We start from the raw sequence: 18,148 nt of genomic DNA, 5'->3' as shown, positions 1-18,148 counted from the left end.
GACACGCTGCCTCCATCGGGAATAAAAACACTGGCTGATAGACGTTGCAATATGTAACTTGCCACTTGTAGATCAATATCATTCTATTATTAATGAAACAATTATGTTAAACGTATTGTGAAAGTGGTATAAATGTTGTATTTATACCCTGCCAGCATTTCAAAGTTCGATTTCATCCTCATCGCTACCACAGACTCGTAAGTGACACTACAACAATCGCCAACTGTGATAGTATTTTGCCATCACTATTCGCATGAAAGTATTTTACCATCACTATTGTTACAAGAGCCATTTTATATTTTGTGAAACACCAAGCAACCTGCTTCTTATTTATATAAAAACGATATATTGGTGAACAATTTTTGACTTTACAAATGGAATAAAGTGATAGTTTTTCAAATATTTTTCCAGACACGCTGCCCCCGTGGGGAATAAAAGCACTGGCTGATAGACACTACAACATGTAACTTGCAGCTTGTAACTCAACATCAATCTTTTATTAATGCATAAAGATATGTTAAATGTGATGTGATAGTCGTATAAATGTTATATTTATGAGAATTTATAAATGTTTCATAAAATTAATAAACATCTAAACAATCGTGTTTTACTTGACCACAATGATTATTTTACAACTATCTTAAAATGCACTTTCTCTGATTGTTTGAAGGGGCTCTTATTGGCGTCCTTCTAAATGTATCCAGAAGGGCACCTAATAATTGCACTCATGCCATACTTCTTCGTAGTAAGTTGGCGTGGTACAACTTCTCAATAGTGACGGCGCTTTTCCGACGAGTTTTGGATGTCGTATACGATTGTTTTTGACGTGGCATGGTGATAAAATATCTGAAAAACTATCACTTTATTCCATTCGGAAAGTCGAAAATTCTTTACCAATATACCTTTCACAATTTTAAAGAAAGTTAATTCGTTTTCAGCACTTCGTTTTCGTTTTTATTTAAATAAATTATAATAAGCTAGTTGCCCTTGGTATTTCACAAAATATAAATTGGCCCTTGTAACAATAGTGATTACTTTCATGTACATTTCCTAATTTTTTATACGTTTCCGCCATCACAGTTGGCGATTGTTGTAGTGTCACTTATGCGCCGTCCAGACTATAAGTTTATCCGACATGTGGTCGTGTCGAACTTGTCCCATATATTGGCCACATTATAAGATAAGTCCGAAGGCATAATCGATACTGCTTCATGTTTATGGGATCGATAACACATTTACCGATTATTTAGTCATCGCCGACAATTCGTATCCATTGCCTACATTCCCAATAAACACAAACGTTTGAAAAATGCTAAATTTCAACAATTTTTCAAACATTTTTTCAAAGGATTAGGGTAATATTCAAGTTGAGAAATTGTTGAGAAAATCGCGTTCTCAACAAAAAACAGACATTATCCTCAACAGTGAAATTCAACACATTAACAATAATATCTCAAGTGTTATCCTCAAATTGAAATGCATCGCTACTCAATAATTTGTCAAATAATTTTCGATGCGAGTCAAATTCAAAATTAACATCGTTGCAAATACTTTTCAACCTAAATTTGTATGAATGATATCCCCACTTCAAATTGAAAGTCAAAGCCAAAATTCTATTAATTTTGTATAATTTATTCATTTTTATCAAAATAAAATATATAATAATACACTACACTACATAATACACTACAGTACCAATTGATAAATAATAATCTTATTAAACATATCAACAAATAAGAACAAAAAAAAACAAACAACAAAACGTTAAATATCTTAAACATTATTAGTAAACACTTTTGCATTGATAATTCGATTTCCTTCCTTTTGGTGTCATAAAACAGCATTACAATTTATTAACATGCGGGCAATTTGAAATTAGGAACGTACAGGACCGCGTGTTAGAATTGATTTCCAGCAGAAGGAATTCACAAAATATCCATTTTAAACTGATAATAGCATATGAATTAAACTGACGATGTGATGCACATTTTCATCCAGAAGTTGTTGATTTCAACAATTTGTTGTTTTTAACCATTTTAATTGGTTGCACTTATAATGTTCCTGGAAACTTTTTCTTGTCGATAAGCCATTCATTTTTCATTGGTCAGCTTCTTAATGTTTGCAAGAATGTAGCATCCAAAGATTTTAGTTTTCTGCAAAGAGATTTAAATTTAGTGACTTCTCTAAAGTTTTGATTTAATTTTTCATATTGACGTACCAACTTTTTGAAGCAGTTCCAGTTAATTGTCCACCATTTTTTCATCGGTCAGCGTTTTAATGTTTTCAAGAACGTAGACTCCATAATTTTAGTTTTCTGCAAAGAGATATACATTTAGTGACTTCCTTAAAGTTTTATTTCATTTATTATTTTCACTTACCTATTTTTATAAACTATTTGGTTATTTGTCAAAAATTTTCCAGTTTTTTATTTCTTGCAATTGACCACGAACTTCGTTGCACAAATAAGTATTAAAAACCACATGGTTTTTTCGTTGCATTTTAGGGTAGTGTTTTGTCAAAGTTTTCTCATATTATCTTCAACACCTTTTCAAAGATTTCGTCAACATTTTGGCAAATTGGAAGTAATTCGCAAACAATTTGAAGATGTATTGAAGATGAGTTATTTCAAGTCAAGTTGAATTTATGTTGAAAATTATATTTACCCTCAAACTGAAAAGTTGTTGCATTTGAAAAACGCTCATCTTGTGTTTATTGGGTTGTAAAGGTCTGGTTATGCATCCAAAAACGGGTCGTAAGCGTAGCGTGGCATGTCAGCTGTTTCTTTTTGACATACGACAGCCCATACAAACGATTACCCAACTAATCTCTCAAAATAAACGCAAGATTCAGAAAAAAACAAAAATTTACGTCTCGTCGTGTCAGCAGATAAAAAAACAAGTGCCAAATTTAGCGTGAATGTTAGAGCCCTACCAGCATTCAAAGTTCCATTTCATCCTACCAAACAGAGACATTCCGCAAAAAACTTATAGTCTGGACGACGCATTACGAGTCTGTGGTAGCGATGAGGATGAAATGGAACTTTGAAATGCTGGCAGGGCTCTAACATTCACGCTAAAATTGGTCCATAATTATATATAGCTCCCATATAAACCGATCCCCAGATTTGACCATCGAAGCGTCTTTGAGGAACAAATTTCATCTGATCCGGTTGAAATTCAGTTCGTGGTGTTGATATATGGCCTCTAACACCCATGCAAAAATTGGTCCAAACCGTTCCATAATTATATATAGCCCCAAATAAACGGATCCCCAGATTTGATCTCCACAGCTTCGTGAAGGAGCAAATTTCATCCGATCCGGTTGAAGTTTGATACGTGGTGTAAGTATATGGCCTCTAACAACCATGCAAAAATTGCTTCATATGGGTCCATAATTATAATTAGCCCCCAAATAAATCGATCTCCAGATTTGACCTCCGGAGCCTCTTGGAGGAGCAAATTTTATCCGACCAGGTCGAAATTTGGTATGTTGTTCTCAACAAAAAACAGACATTACCCTCAACAGTGAAATTCAACACATTAACAATAATATCTCAAGTGTTATCCTCAAATTGAAATGCATCGCTACTCAATAATTTGTCAAATAATTTTCGATGCGAGTCAAATTCAAAATTAACATCGTTGCAAATACTTTTCAACCTAAATTTGTATGAATGATATCCCCACTTCAAATTGAAAGTCAAAGCCAAAATTCTATTAATTTTGTATAATTTATTCATTTTTATCAAAATAAAATATGGCCGTTACCAACCATACCAAAATTGGTCCATTTCGGTCTATTGTTATATATAGTCCCCAGATAAATCGATCCCCAATCCAACAAAAATTGGTCCATAGCAGTTCATAATTGTATATAGCCCCCATATATACCGATATCCACATTTTGCTTGCGGGGTCTCTTGGAGGGCCAAGCTTGGTTCATATCGATCCAATCACACAAAAATTGGTCCATATCGGCTCATAATTGTATATAGCCACCATATTTCACTTCTGGCTCTCTAATTACCAGGCAACAGTTCATATCGGTTGGTAGTTATTTATAGACTCCCCTATATATTCCGATCAAGAACTGAATTATACAGGTATTTAATCGGCCTTTTATTGTCTAGTATATATCCCGTAGGGACTAACTTACAATTTAGAAGACGATGTTAAGTTTTAAGATACCTTGCCATCGGTAAGTATTACTACAACCCAAGTAATTCAATTGTGGATGACAATCTTTCGCAGAAGTTTCTACGCATTCCATGGTGGAGGGTACATAAGATTCGGCCTGGCCGAACTTACGGCCGTAAATACTTGTTTTTACTAACATTGTTTTCATTCCAGGGTATTAGCCGATTTAATTTTTAATTCTAGCGATTTTGTAGAAGTACAAGAAATTGTCTCCAAATCTTTTCAGATATAAATCAGATATGGTACCACAATTTTTGGTCTACATAATGGTGAAGGGTATAATATAGTCGGCCCCGCCGGACTTTCGACTTTACTTACTTGTTTCTATTTTGTTTTTATTTTGATTATCAAATTTGTAGTTTAGTCAACGCATTGGTTTTAAAGCTGAGATCAAAACAACGAATATTATTTTGTTATTAAAAATTCAATCATTTTAACTGACTTAGTCTTCCGAGTATGATTATAGATATTAATTGGATCAATTATTTTTTTAAATAAAAATTTAAAAATTTTCAATCAATGACGTAATTGACTTTTTCTTTCTAGTTTGATTAAAAAGTTAATTATATCAATTAATTTTGTAATTAATTAAATTGGTTGATTAAATAAATAAATAAATGATTAAATATATTGATTTTTCCAGTTCGCTTAAAAATTTGAAAAAAGTTTTCAGCTTCAATTAACTTTTTAATTGGAAATATTTTGTTGAAATATTTTTCTGTGTACATATTCCTTATACCAATTAGGAACTTAACTGATGATTTTTTTCATTTAAAGTTAGGAACTATTTTGGAGATATTTTTTGTGTGTAGTGCGAATCGTAAAGTAAATGTGAATCGCTATCGTGGGTGATATCCAACTTTTTTTCTCAGAATGCAAGAGCTTGACTTGCATGACATGTGGCTTCAGCAAGACGGTGCCACATGCCACACAGCACGCGTAACAATGGAATTATTTGCATGGAACATTAAATCTTCAAACATTAATTATACTATCGATTCAAATAAAAATTTCATGCATTTTTCTGAATCTACTGATATCAATTGCAATTTTTACCCAAATCTACTTTGCGAAATTTTCGAACAAAATGTGTACGTAGTACCAGACACCGACATTTTTTTTAAATAAAGTTACCTCTTTTAAAAAGCTTTTTATCAGTTTATTATGTTTCCAAAAATATTTTATTATTATTTTGCTAACAATAACTTTTTGAAATAAAAAAAATTAAATAAAATCGCACAAATATTGATAAACATTGAATCCAACCATTTTTCCTATATACAAAGTAAGTTCAAGCCCAACAGTGCATTGAAGGCGTGCAGAACCATCCATTATATTATTTTCACCACTTACAAATGCTAAGAGCTTTAGATGCAGTAACGTTGATATCTGCGATAGTAAGTTACAAGTCAGGCCAACTTTTTCATCCAGAATGGCATAAAATATAGCTAGCAAGCGATCAAGATTGAATGACTTAGGGCCCAGAGATGTCGACATTTTTTCTACAACCTATAGTAGAGAAGAGAATGAAATGTGTTTTTTTATTGATTTGTCGTAAAAATGTTTAAGGATAAAATTTCGAAAATATACGCAATATAAAATTAACAATATACGCAATATAAGATTTTGGGGAGCCACAGTGGTGCATAAATGTGTTTTTTTATTGATTTGTCGTAAAAATGTTTAAGGTTAAACTTGTGAAAAATTCAACAATATAACATACGCAATATAAGTTTTTTGGTAGCCACAGTGGTGCATTAGTTGGCATTTCCGCCTTGCTTACAGGTTTCGACGAACACCAAAAAGTTTTTGGCGGTGAATCAACAGCGTTTGGTAATGCTGGTGACATATCTGGGTGTTACAAAGCTTCTATAAATGGTTTCACCGTAAAGTGCAACACAGTCGGACTATACTATAAAAAAGTTCCTTGTCGTTGAGTTAAACATTGAATCGGTCAGCGCTCAGCCTTAATACAGGGTAATGATTTTTTTTTATATCTGATCTGGGAAGGCAAATAGTGAAAATTCGAAACGTCGATTTACTTGAAATTTATAGGGAACGTGGAGGAGGTTATGAAATGAATATAGAGTACGTAATTTTTCTATATCTAGGGGACGGCGCAACCGTTTTGCTAATTTTGTGGCAAATTTGCCACTTTTTTTGGCAGGTGTCACTAAATGCGATATTTTTTATGATTTTGTGCTACTTTTCCAGTAATGCGTGCCACTTTTTCAAAAGTTTTAATTTTATGGGAAGTTAACATCATAAAGAGATGTGTTATTCAGAAAATTGAATATTGTGCAACGATTAACAGCTATTGTCCATTAATTCTTAATATACCTAGTGAAGGGTTTATTGTGTTAAGTTTCTATGATGACACGATAATTATGAAAATGTTGAAGGGTTATAGTGCGACCGCAAAGAATAATCGATGATGGATCCTATGAGACCTCAGTTAAAAAAGATTGCAATAACTATAGGAGACTGATTGCTCTAGTTCGGCGGACTATAATTCTGATATAATATATTTAACATAAAATATTCTATTAAAAAAATACATAATTTAAAAAAAAAGTTATATTGGAATTAGAGATTTAGCAGATATCGACTATAAAAATTCTTTGTATATTAAAGAAATTGTACATAGGGCACGAAGCCAAATTAAAATAAATATTCCAAAATTTTACCTTAAAATTCTGGTAAAATTTTATCATGAATTGGTATAAATATCAAAAAATTGAATAATTCAAAATTCTTAGATCCGCATTACTTTAAAACCAAAAATGATATAAATTATTTTGATATCGTAAAAGAAATAAAAAAATAATTTTGAAGAGTATTTGGTTTCTAATTTGTACACCCTCACAAAAAATCGCTTCTGTAACATATACTCCCAAACATATTTTGCTTCAAGCATATACATTTTTGGGTATTGCCCAAACATTTATATATCTTTTAATTTCAAAACGAAAACTAAAAATTTTATTTTAAAAAATGCCGAAAGATATTTTTACCAACTATGCAAAGCATGCTAAGATAATGTAATATTTTAAATTAACAAGTAAATAAAATGGAAGTGTTGGGAAGGTAGTTCCCACAAAACAATATAATATGTTTGGGTAGTCTAAGTTCCAAACATTATGTATTTTTCCATCCAAATTCAATAATGTTGTCTTCCAAAAAACTATATGTTATTATGTGAACATATAATATGTTTGGAAACATTTTGAACCCAAAAATATTATATGCTTAGAAGAATTTTCTCCCAAAGAAGATTGTGCTCAAATTTTTTTTCTGCCTAATTGTATATTCCCTCACATTTTTCTCACTTCCATGAGTTTTTTAGTTCTTAGCACCTTTTTCTGTAATACAAACATTGTAGAAGAAATTATTAAATTTTATAATTTTTTTTACGTAAAGGGTGATTCTTTTGAGGTTAGGATTTTCATGCATTAGTATTTGACAGATCACGTGGGATTTCAGACATGGTGTCAAAGAGAAAGATGCTCAGTATGCTTTGACATTTCATCATGAATAGACTTACTAACGAGCAACGCTTGCAAATCATTGAATTTTATTACCAAAATCAGTGGCAGAAAATCCGCTTTTTTATCGACAAATTTTGTTCAGCGATGAGGCTCATTTCTGGTTGAATGGCTACGTAAATAAGCAAAATTGCCGCATTTGGAGTGAAGAGCAACCAGAAGCCGTTCAAGAACTGCCCATGCATCCCGAAAAATGCACTGTTTGGTGTGGTTTGTACGCTGGTGGAATCATTGGACCGTATTTTTTCAAAGATGCTGTTGGACGCAACGTTACGGTGAATGGCGATCGCTATCGTTCGATGCTAACAAACTTTTTGTTGCCAAAAATGGAAGAACTGAACTTGGTTGACATGTGGTTTCAACAAGATGGCGCTACATGCCACACAGCTCGCGATTCTATGGCCATTTTGAGGGAAAACTTCGGAGAACAATTCATCTCAAGAAATGGACCGGTAAGTTGGCCACCAAGATCATGCGATTTGACGCCTTTAGACTATTTTTTGTGGGGCTACGTCAAGTCTAAAGTCTACAGAAATAAGCCAGCAACTATTCCAGCTTTGACAACAACATTTCCGAAGAAATTCGGGCTATTCCGGCCGAAATGCTCGAAAAAGTTGCCCAAAATTGGACTTTCCGAATGGACCACCTAAGACGCAGCCGCGGTCAACATTTAAATGAAATTATCTTCAAAAAGTAAATGTCATGGACCAATCTAACGTTTCAAATAAAGAACCGATGAGATTTTGCAAATTTTATGCGTTTTTTTTTTTTAAAAAGTTATCAAGCTCTTAACAAATCACCCTTTATATTCCAAATACTTTCGGAATATCCCGAACAGGTGTTCAACATTACATACTACTATATTAACTTTTTACTACGAAACTGTAAAGTGTGTCTTATAAAAGACTTAATTTCAGAAAAGAACAGTGCTTGATATAAACGAAATGGACTGCTTTCAAATCATATATTATTGTTTATTGCAAAAATAAATAATTTGTAACAAAAAAGGGGTTTGTACACAAGTTTGAAATTTTCGAAGAAATTCAAAAAACTCTTACAAAGGAAGAATGTGAAGTCGAGTAATATATAAATATTTTTCCATCGAATCCTAAAGTTAACGATAACCATTCAAAAGCACATTATATTTAAATTCGAAACAATAATTTTACAACCAACACAGTGCCAGCATATGATGTTCGGAGATATGTTTAATAATCATATGTACATTGAATTTCACTACTCGTCGATAGATGGCGTTGATATTGATAGTAAGAGTGTTCACGTCTCATGACTACCCGTGTAGTATTAGTTATCTTTCTTTTCTAAGTTTTAAGTTTTTTCCCTTTTTACGGACAATTTAGATCGAAATGAGTTAAAATCGTAGCATGAGATCTAATGAGACTTTTAGAGACGATACGGTTTCAAATGCGTCATCAACTTCTTCGAAGTCGTCTTTGAAGAATGCGCGATTGTGCATTCGAAGACTGTCGAAGAAAGACACACTGTCCGATATGGAGACCTTGCGACTGACGAACGCAAAGAGGTTGGTCGAGGAGCACCTGAGACGCATGGAGGGCTCGATAATACAAGCATCGACCAGTGTGACTGGGTCGCTGGTGCAGGCGATGAGGGATGTGGAAGTAGACGCCGAAGATCGGTCAGACGGCATTTCATCGTCTGATTCCTTCTTCTTTCTAAGGATTAGAGAGGCCTTTAGATTGAGGCAGAAATTAGCGGGAAAGGCAGATATGTTTGAGGGCGACAAAAGGCGGCTTTTTAAGGCAAATGAGACGATAAGGAAGTGGGAGCTCACTAACAAGGAGATTATGGAAGGTAATATAAAATATGGAAATGGGTATGACCCTATATTGAACTTTCGCTCAACCACTTGCGCCGATTTAGCCATAGCTGAAGAGGGAGGCAAGAAAAGTAGGGTAGATGAGCCAAGCTCGTCTTCCCTCACCCAGGCTAGGGGAAAGATAGATAGTACGGAGATATTGTGTGCGTCCAGTCCATTAGAGGCCTCGAAAGGAATGCCGAGCCTAGCTCGAAATCCCGCCGAGAAATCGAATGGATCTATAATTCCGGCAGAGGATGTGTCACTAAACCCTGACTCCGAGGAAATTGGACGCCACAAGAGGAACAGGACGAAGGATACGAATTCTACGGAGGTCACTATGGTCAAAAAACCCCGAAAGGACCAGGGGAAGAATTTATATAACGAGGGCTGTATAAAGGTGGCAATAGTAGATGACTCTAATAGGGACAGGAAAATTAAGGAAGAGAATTGGAGAATACTGGAGAGTAAATTACTATTTGAGGTATCGGAAAGGATACGCCAAGAGGAGGATGATGCACCTTTTTTTGGCAACATACAGTCAAAGCAGGGACATAAAATCCTACACTGCAAGACGGAGGAAACCCTTGTCTGGCTGAAGGGAGCCCTAGAGGGCTTGCAACTGTGGGAGGGAGCCAAACCAAGAGTCATTCCCGAAGAGGAAGTGAAGACACAACCCAGAGTGAGGGTCTTCATAACGGGGCCCATCTTGCCGCAAGATCGCCTACTAGGGTTGCTAAAAGCCCAAAACAGGAGAAATTACCCAACAGACGACTGGGCGATATTGAAAATGGATCCCCCCACCGACGCAGGCAGAAGTGTTGTCATGGCGGTGAACACGGAGACCTTGGAGAGGCTAGAGACAAACAGCCATCGATTCAGCGTAGGCCTTAGCAGCGCTATTGTAAGACCTATTAAGGGAGCGGAGGAAAGATTAAAAACAGGCCCTGTAAGTAAATGATGCTGAAGGTACTTCAGGTAAATTTGCATCATTGTGAGCTGGCTTCAACTAATCTTATCCTCCATTTACTTAGGAACGAAATAGATATCGCCCTGGTGCAGGAACCATGGATAAACAAAGGAGCGGTGATGGGACTGGAGCATAGTAACTATAAGAACTTCCATGCGAATATAAATAAAATAAGGACCTGTGTCCTGGTACAAAAGGATATAAAGTGTTTCTTTTTGAATCAATTCTGTGATAGAGATCAGACAGCAATGATCATAAGTATGGGGGCGAGACAATTAGTTGTGTCATCGGAATACTTTCTTGAAAATCAGTTAGTGGTGCATAACCGAGGAAAAGGACATACTTTCGAAACCCGTACGCGAAGAGAGGTGCTCGACCTGACATTCAGCAATCTTACAAGTAAGATTACAGTATCGGACTGGAAAGTGTCCAAGGAAATGAGCTACTCGGACCATAAATATATAGAATTCAAGTTAGGAACAGGATATAGGAAATCTGCTGACGAATTTAGAAACCCAAGGAGGATAAATTGGAACAAATTCAGGCACCATTTGGTAAAGGCGCCGACTTTGAGTATGGATAGAATGATTACCGGACCCGACGACATTGAAAGGGTGGCAAATGATTTGGAACACTGGCTGGCACGATCCTTTGTCAAGTCATGCCCCATCAGTCGACCACGAAACAGAAAGCACCAAGAGTATGCTGCAGGAGTCTTTCGATATCCTGGGGGACACTTATGTGGGACTTTTCAGGGCGTCATTGGAGCACGGGTATATACCCAAGGCTTGGCGAAGGGTTAAAGTAATTTTTATTCCCAAAGCAGGTAGAATAGTATACGGAACAGCCAAAGACTTCAGACCTATCAGCTTGACATCATTCTTATTGAAGACTCTAGAGAGAGTCTTGGATAACCATCTAAGGAATAAATTGGATAAGAGACTGTCAAGCTGCCAACATGTATATTTGATGGGTAAATCGGTGGAATCTGCGCTACATTCTGTAGTGCATTATATTGAGAAATCGAAAGCGTACGGAGAATACACATTGGCGGCTTTTCTGGATATTGAAGGTCCCTACAATAACACAAAAATCGAGAAAGTAGTACTCTGGAGATGAATGGTATAAGCGAGATCGTAACGAACTGGATTGAGGCAATGCTACACCATAGGAACATCGAAGCGGAATTGGCAGATGCTAACCGACAACGAGAGGACTTCCTCAGGGAGGAGTGATATCACCTGTGCTCTGGCTAATTATAGTGGATGAGATTCTTAGCGCCCTGAGTAATAGGGGCATAAAAGTGGTGGCGTACGCGGATGACATTGTCATAATGGTCTCAGGCAAATTCTTGGATACGATCTCGGACGTGATGAGCGAGTCACTGAAGTCTCTAGCGGAATGGGCTAGTGGTGGTGGACTAGGAGTAAATCCAAGGAAAACGGAATTGGTGCTCTTTACAAGGAGAAAGAGACTGGATGGATACAAAGATCCAGAATTTCAGGGTACGAGATTGACACTCTCGAAATCGGCACGTTACCTGGGGATTGTACTGGACTCGAGGCTAAATTGGCTCGAGAATGTAGCGGATCGTATGAAGAAGACCTATGCAGCATTATACGCGTGTCAGAAGCTTGTTGGGGAGAGGTGGGGAATGAAACCGTCCCTTTTCAACTGGCTGTACACAGCTGTAATAAGGCCAGTAGCTGTGTATGGATATCATGTCTGGTGGCCCATCACTAACCACCACAATCATATACAGAGATTGGGCAGGATAAATAGAACGGCCCTTATCTACATGACCGGGGCAATGAGGACAACGGCCACATCTGCACTGGAGGTATTGATGGGGATATGCCCACTGGACCTGCATATTAGGAGGACTGCGGAGGTCAAATTGATCAGACTGAAGGGCCTGGACTCTTTGGAGAGCACGAGCTGTAGACACACTGAACTGATATTGTATGCCAGACGACATATAAGAACGGACTATATGGCGTCATGGTACATGTTTGAGAGTGACCTGGAATCAATTATCCCAAGCGTAGAGGACTGGGACGAAAACAGGATACACTTTGGGAATCTCAACATCTATACTGACGGCTCAAAATGACCGAGGGTCTAGGCAGCGGAATATACTGCAAGGAGTTAGAACTTAAGGAGTCCTTTAAGTTGGACGAACAATGCAGCATTTTCCAGGCCGAGATATTTGCTATTGCAAAAGCTGCTGAACTTATATCGATGAGGACGTTATTTAGATGCGATATCAGCATTTTCATCGATAGTCAGGCAGCTATAAAGGCCCTGAGCAGTACGAACATAAGGTCAAAGGTGGTCAGCCGCTGTCGTAGAGAGCTTAGGGTTCTCACTGAACAGCATAATCTAACTCTGTGCTGGGTACCTGGACATTATGGTATAGCTGGGAATGAAGAGGCAGATATACTGGCTAAGAAAGGGGCAGGTGGTACGGAAAACGTCATTTCGGACGTTTTTCCTCCGCTCTCTTTGTTTATTTACAGGATCAACAGCAAATATGAAGATTTATGGAAGAGACGATGGGCTTCTTCTATTGGCTGTGAACAAACCAAACTGATATGGGACGAAAATAATATTAGGAACTCCGAAGTCTTGATGTCATTGCAGAGAGAGGATGTAAGGTCTATGATAGGCATCATAACGGGACACAACACCTTGGGAAAACACATGGTAAGGATAGGTCTAGCGAATGATGACATTTGTAGGTGGTGTCTGGACCCCGATGCTACGGAAGATTCTTTTCACTTCCTGTGCCAGTGTCCAGCACTATCTTTCACAAGAAACAAGATACTGGGCTCTTATTTCTTTCAGACTATGACCAACTTGCGAGTATGCAGTATGAGGAATATCCTCGTCTTCATCAAGTCTTCGGGGTGGAGGAACTAGGCGCGTCCAAAGGATACATTATCATACGATAGACTCATTCCGGCCGGAAGTAGACGGACACGAGGAGGAAGATGGAAAGAAGTTAGAGGTATCGCAATGGACCAACTATGGTCTAAGTGGACACAAACCCGCAAGTTCGGATTCGTGTCAGCCTCCATAACCTAACCTAACCTAACTAACCAACACACAAATTTATTTAGGTGTGAACAATTGTTTGCTTTCTTTAATAATTTATTCTAAAGAAAATAAACTTATTCAATTGTTGCTTTGGATCATTCCCCACCAAGTTATAACACAATTTGCCTAAAAAAGTTATAATGTTATTCTGGTTTTACCGATGCGAGTTTTGCCGTTAAAATGAGAAATAATTTTAGTGGCAAAACTCAAACTCAATGTCCGCTTTTATTTTCGAAAGTATCCGCCAACTCCTCTTGGACTACTTATTAATAAAGAGGAACTAAACTTTGTTTTTATAGATCTTACTGTTTAATTTTTCACTGTTTCCCAATGTTTTCATTTTACTGTAACAACTCTAAAAAGAACACATTGAAATATTGTCGTGTGGCCAAAGATTTCATGTCCTTAAAATAAGAATACAAAATTTTGCTTAGCATATATAAAGTTTTGCTTCTCTAATATAAAGTTTTTTCTTTTTAAAAACGTTTTTATTGAAACATAGCACAATTTCTACTGTATTGTTTCTAACGGACTTTTTATAGCATATGAAAAAAGCTAAAAAGCGAAAAAAATAAAATTTGCTTCATAGAGTCAAATACACAAAACCCACATTTAAAAGAGAATTGTCTTAAAAGTATCCTTACTTGAATTCTCGGCTTCATTGGCTCGGAATCAATACCAAAATTTTTAAAATAGAGACACAATCTTTGGAACCGGGCATGCTATTTTTCAGTGTATAATGCCCTTTCGTTAGTTTTTATGAAGATCCCTTTAATTACCTTTGTTTGAATATTTTGACTTACTCGTCCTACACCCAAAAAAAAGTGAACTCTCTATTTCACTAAAGCCAATTTAACTTTATTTTAGTTCATAGAAATATTATGTTTGGAGAAAGTTTTCTTTACTCTAATACTTTTTTGTGTACGTTAGTTATATTAACTAAACCCGAGGAAAAAAATATACTCAAATGAAGCATAAAGATTAACTAAATTCGTGTCTTCCACAAAATAGTTCAGAATTTCTTTAAATTTGTAAATTTTACCAAAAATGCGTCCATCGTGAACTTCGTATGTCACTAAAGACATCCTTGCAATTTTGAACTCCAAGTTTTTTCTTCAAACTACAAAATTTTCTTTAACGAGGGAAAAAACTTAGTTATGTCTAATAAATTTTCTTGTATTTGTCGAAAAATATTTAATTATTTTTATGACATCGGCGTGATGCCAACGTTTGTAATACTGTTTAGTTAAAATTTTCTACAAATATTCAAAATTTTCTAAAATTAACCGAAAGTTTTCTTCCTGGTGGGTCCACTGTTTTTTCAGTGTACGTTCCAATTTGTTTTGACGAAACAAAAAAAAAGAGCCCGTAATGCGAAAATGATAAACAAAACTCATGCTTTTTTTAAAATGTCTTTTCTCTTGGTTCCGAATGAATTCAATTCAATTCAATTTATTTTATTTGGTATAGCCTACACAAAAGAACTAGGTTCTTATATAAAGTGCAGGTTTATGAATTTACAAAAACTTATTATGTATCATTTAAATATATAAATTTTTAAAGATATACTAATAAAAAAGAGAGAAAACAAAAATAATAAATAAAGCAAATTTTAAAATTTAAATTTATTTTTTTTTTATAATTTTTTATAATTTGTAAATAAATCGTTGAGCAAAAAAGATTACTGAAAATATGAATGAAGTCTACATTTGAATTGCCGTATGTTGGTAGAAGTTTGAATATCTTGGGGTAAATTGTTCCAAAGACGAATTGAGTGTATAAAAAAAGAATTTATTTGAGAAGTTCTTTGTGTGTCTTAATTGTATAAGCCAACAGCCTCGAGCCGACCGGCAAAATTTTATGTAATCATAAAGATACGGTGGGGATCCGGAATTTATAATATTATAGAGACTTACTAATGTCCGAATTTTTAGAAGGTTTTCAAAAGAGACCCCAAAAATTAGTTTCGAATAATTAGATATATGAGCCTATCGAGGTATACGAAATACATATCTTGTAATACTGTTGAATGCCACTCTAAGTTTATTTAACATTTTCCCGCTGCTATTGGAGAACAACTCGCAAGCATATAGGAGACGAGGCACTAATACCGATTTCGCTAATAATAATCTGATACGTGCTGGTGTGCTTTGTTGGCATATGTATAGATTCCGCAAAGCTGCATATGTCTTGCCAATAGCAGAGGCAATGTGATCATCCCAGTTTAGCTTATTATTAAAAATGACTCCTAAATTTTTCGCCTTCTTTACAACTTCTATTGGAAGATTCGAAATATGTATACCTAAATCTACAGAGTGATTAGTAGATCTGTTTATAAATAAACATTTTGACTTCTTACAACATGTTCAAAACCCTTTGATAAATATGGAAGTATCGCAATTGGGCGGTATTCGTTTTCATTTTTGGGTAGAGGTATTATTCTCGCATGTTTCCAAGTGCTCGGAAAATGTGAACGAATAATAATTGAATTAAAAATGTGCGTTAAGTATGGAATAATATTTGGAACTAGTATTCGAAAAAACTTTGGATCCACCCCATCAGGACCAATAGCGTTAGATTTTACAGAGGTGATACTCTTGGCTACCTCAATCTCGCTAATACAGTTAAAATAAAGTTGAGAATCAATGTCATTATTCAATATTTCATCCGAATAATATTGAGGAATGGGCGTCAACATCGGGATATTTACGAATGATGTATTTAGTTGATCTATGTCGATATTTTCACTAATCTCTTCTGTATTTTTTCTAATCCCAAGTTCCCTTATATGCTTCCAAACATTTTTAGAATGGACAGAACTTTCAAATTTGTTACTATAATATTTAGATTTCTTGTTCCTTACAACACAAATAACCCTATTTCTTTTATGTTTGTAGTCATTATGAAATTCTGGAACCTTAAACCTTTTCCATCGCTCAAATGCAATATCTCTCTCCTTTATCAAACGCTTCACTTCGCCATCAAACCAAGGATTCTGAGCGTCGATGATAGTCTTAGTCCGCAAAGGAACATACTTGTCATAAAGATATATAAGTATATTTGTAAGAAGCTGAATTTTCCCATCTATATCAGCTATGAAAAATATATCATTCCATGGTATACAACACAGCTCATGGTTAAGTGAAAACATATCAATGTTTCTAAAATCCCTAAAAGAAAAAGTATTTGATGATTTGGCTGTTTGAAAATCGAAAGTTAAAAAACAAAGATCATGTTTAGAGAACATGGGTGCCGATATCTGATCATATAGTAATACCGTGTCTCTATTGCTAACAAAAAATAAATCTATTAACGAGTTAGAGTTTCTAGAATAATGAGTTGGAGTGCGATCATTCACAAGTGTTAGACCAAGAAATAAAAATTCGGATGCTATAAAATTTTCATTTAGCACGTTCTGATTAAAGTCGCCGCATATAACTATGTCCTCGTAAGACAGACATAAATGGTCCAACTGTTCCAAGAAAGTACTTGGATCAACTCTATTGTTAGGTCTGTAGACTACACCAACAAGTACTTTCTTATTATTATTCGTAAGTTCAGCATACAGAAATTCCGAAACATCACCAACTCCTGATCTTTTTAAGATTCGGCATGCAAAGTTTCTTTTCACATAGATAGCCACTCCTCCACCATGACTGTCCCTATCTGCACGATAAATTGGTATCCTCTAAGGCTGAAAAATAAGTTTTGTTGGTTCGGTAGGAGCCATGTTTCTGATACACAAAGAACGTCAATTTCAGAACATTCAAAAATGTATCGAAATTCATCAATTTTATTTCTGATACTATGTGCATGAATATGAATGAATGTCATTCCTTTTTTTTGGTTCTTAAGTATACGAATCATTTGATTTTTTTCTCTCCGAATACTCATTTTAATCTTTTTACTTAATCATATACAATTTTTGGCGGTCTTATATCACAACATATATATGTTTACTCCAAATCTGTAAAGTTATACTTGTTTATATTCACACATAGTATTGAACCAATCTTTAATGGAATTTTCTTTGTGTATATATATTTTTAAGGCGCCAATTGGTTACTTTCATTATTTTACTTCCAGCATACGCTTTATGTCTCTCTTTCTAAACACATATATGTTTATAGTCTATTTCTAAATTAATATATGTTTTCATCCAAGCATATTATATTTACAAACATTTTATGTCCCAAACATAATATGTTCTAACATATTAACATATATGTCCCAAACACATTATGCTAGTTTATGAACATTATATGCTTGCACTTAAAAATATATCACATTACAAGGCTAAATACTAACAGGTTGGCTGATAAGTCCCCGGTCTAGTAAAGAAAAACATATTTTTTTTATCAAAATTCGTTTTTATTATTCAACATAGTTCCCCTCAAGAGCGATACAACGATTATAACGACATTCCAATTTTTTGATACCATTTTGGTAGTACTCCTTCGGTTTTGCCTCAAAATAGGCCTCAGTTTCGGCGATCACCTCT

General features: G+C 35.2%; 2 protein-coding genes and 2 long non-coding RNA genes across 4 annotated transcripts in view; 2 read left to right on the top strand and 2 right to left on the bottom strand.

Annotated features, from left to right (window-relative positions):
• Nucleotides 1-1,611: 1,611 nt before the first annotated feature.
• On the bottom strand, nt 1,612-2,806 carry LOC142223233 (uncharacterized). The gene is made up of 4 exons (XR_012718641.1): nt 2,664-2,806; nt 2,379-2,544; nt 2,219-2,314; nt 1,612-2,153 (listed from the first exon to the last, which is right to left on the bottom strand). It is a non-coding gene; the product is annotated as an uncharacterized LOC142223233 (long non-coding RNA).
• Nucleotides 2,807-3,005: 199 nt separating this feature from the next.
• LOC142223234 (uncharacterized) lies at nt 3,006-3,781 on the top strand. Its single transcript, XR_012718642.1, has 2 exons — nt 3,006-3,340; nt 3,405-3,781. It is a non-coding gene; the product is annotated as an uncharacterized LOC142223234 (long non-coding RNA).
• A 1,552-nt stretch (nt 3,782-5,333) lies between these two features.
• Nucleotides 5,334-18,148, bottom strand: part of Orc5 (origin recognition complex subunit 5) — a 34,615-nt gene continuing 21,800 nt past the window's right edge. Inside the window, exon 3 of the mRNA XM_075295570.1 lies at nt 5,334-5,705. Coding sequence (XP_075151685.1) covers nt 5,421-5,705 — 285 coding nt within the window. The 3' untranslated portion in view covers nt 5,334-5,420. The remainder of the gene's footprint in view (nt 5,706-18,148) is intronic.
• LOC142225741 (uncharacterized) lies at nt 8,906-10,803 on the top strand. The gene is made up of 2 exons (XM_075295569.1): nt 8,906-10,527; nt 10,613-10,803. The coding sequence occupies exons 1-2, from the start codon at nt 9,127-9,129 to the stop codon at nt 10,682-10,684; spliced, it is 1,473 nt and encodes a 490-aa protein (XP_075151684.1). The 5' UTR covers nt 8,906-9,126; the 3' UTR covers nt 10,685-10,803.

Source organism: Haematobia irritans, chromosome 2 (genome assembly GCF_050003625.1).
Source record: "Haematobia irritans isolate KBUSLIRL chromosome 2, ASM5000362v1, whole genome shotgun sequence".
Lineage (NCBI taxonomy): Eukaryota > Metazoa > Arthropoda > Insecta > Diptera > Muscidae > Haematobia > Haematobia irritans.
This window is presented reverse-complemented; position numbering and strand designations above follow the sequence as displayed.

What these genes read in the sequence shown, in the direction of transcription:
- LOC142225741 (XM_075295569.1), top strand. Translation starts at nt 9,127, where the DNA reads ATGAGATCTAATGAGACTTTTAGAGACGATACGGTTTCAAATGCGTCA. An exon ending in AAAGATTAAAAACAGGCCCT is followed by an intron (nt 10,528 to 10,612) that starts GTAAGTAAATGA and finishes CCATTTACTTAG; the next exon opens with GAACGAAATAGATATCGCCC.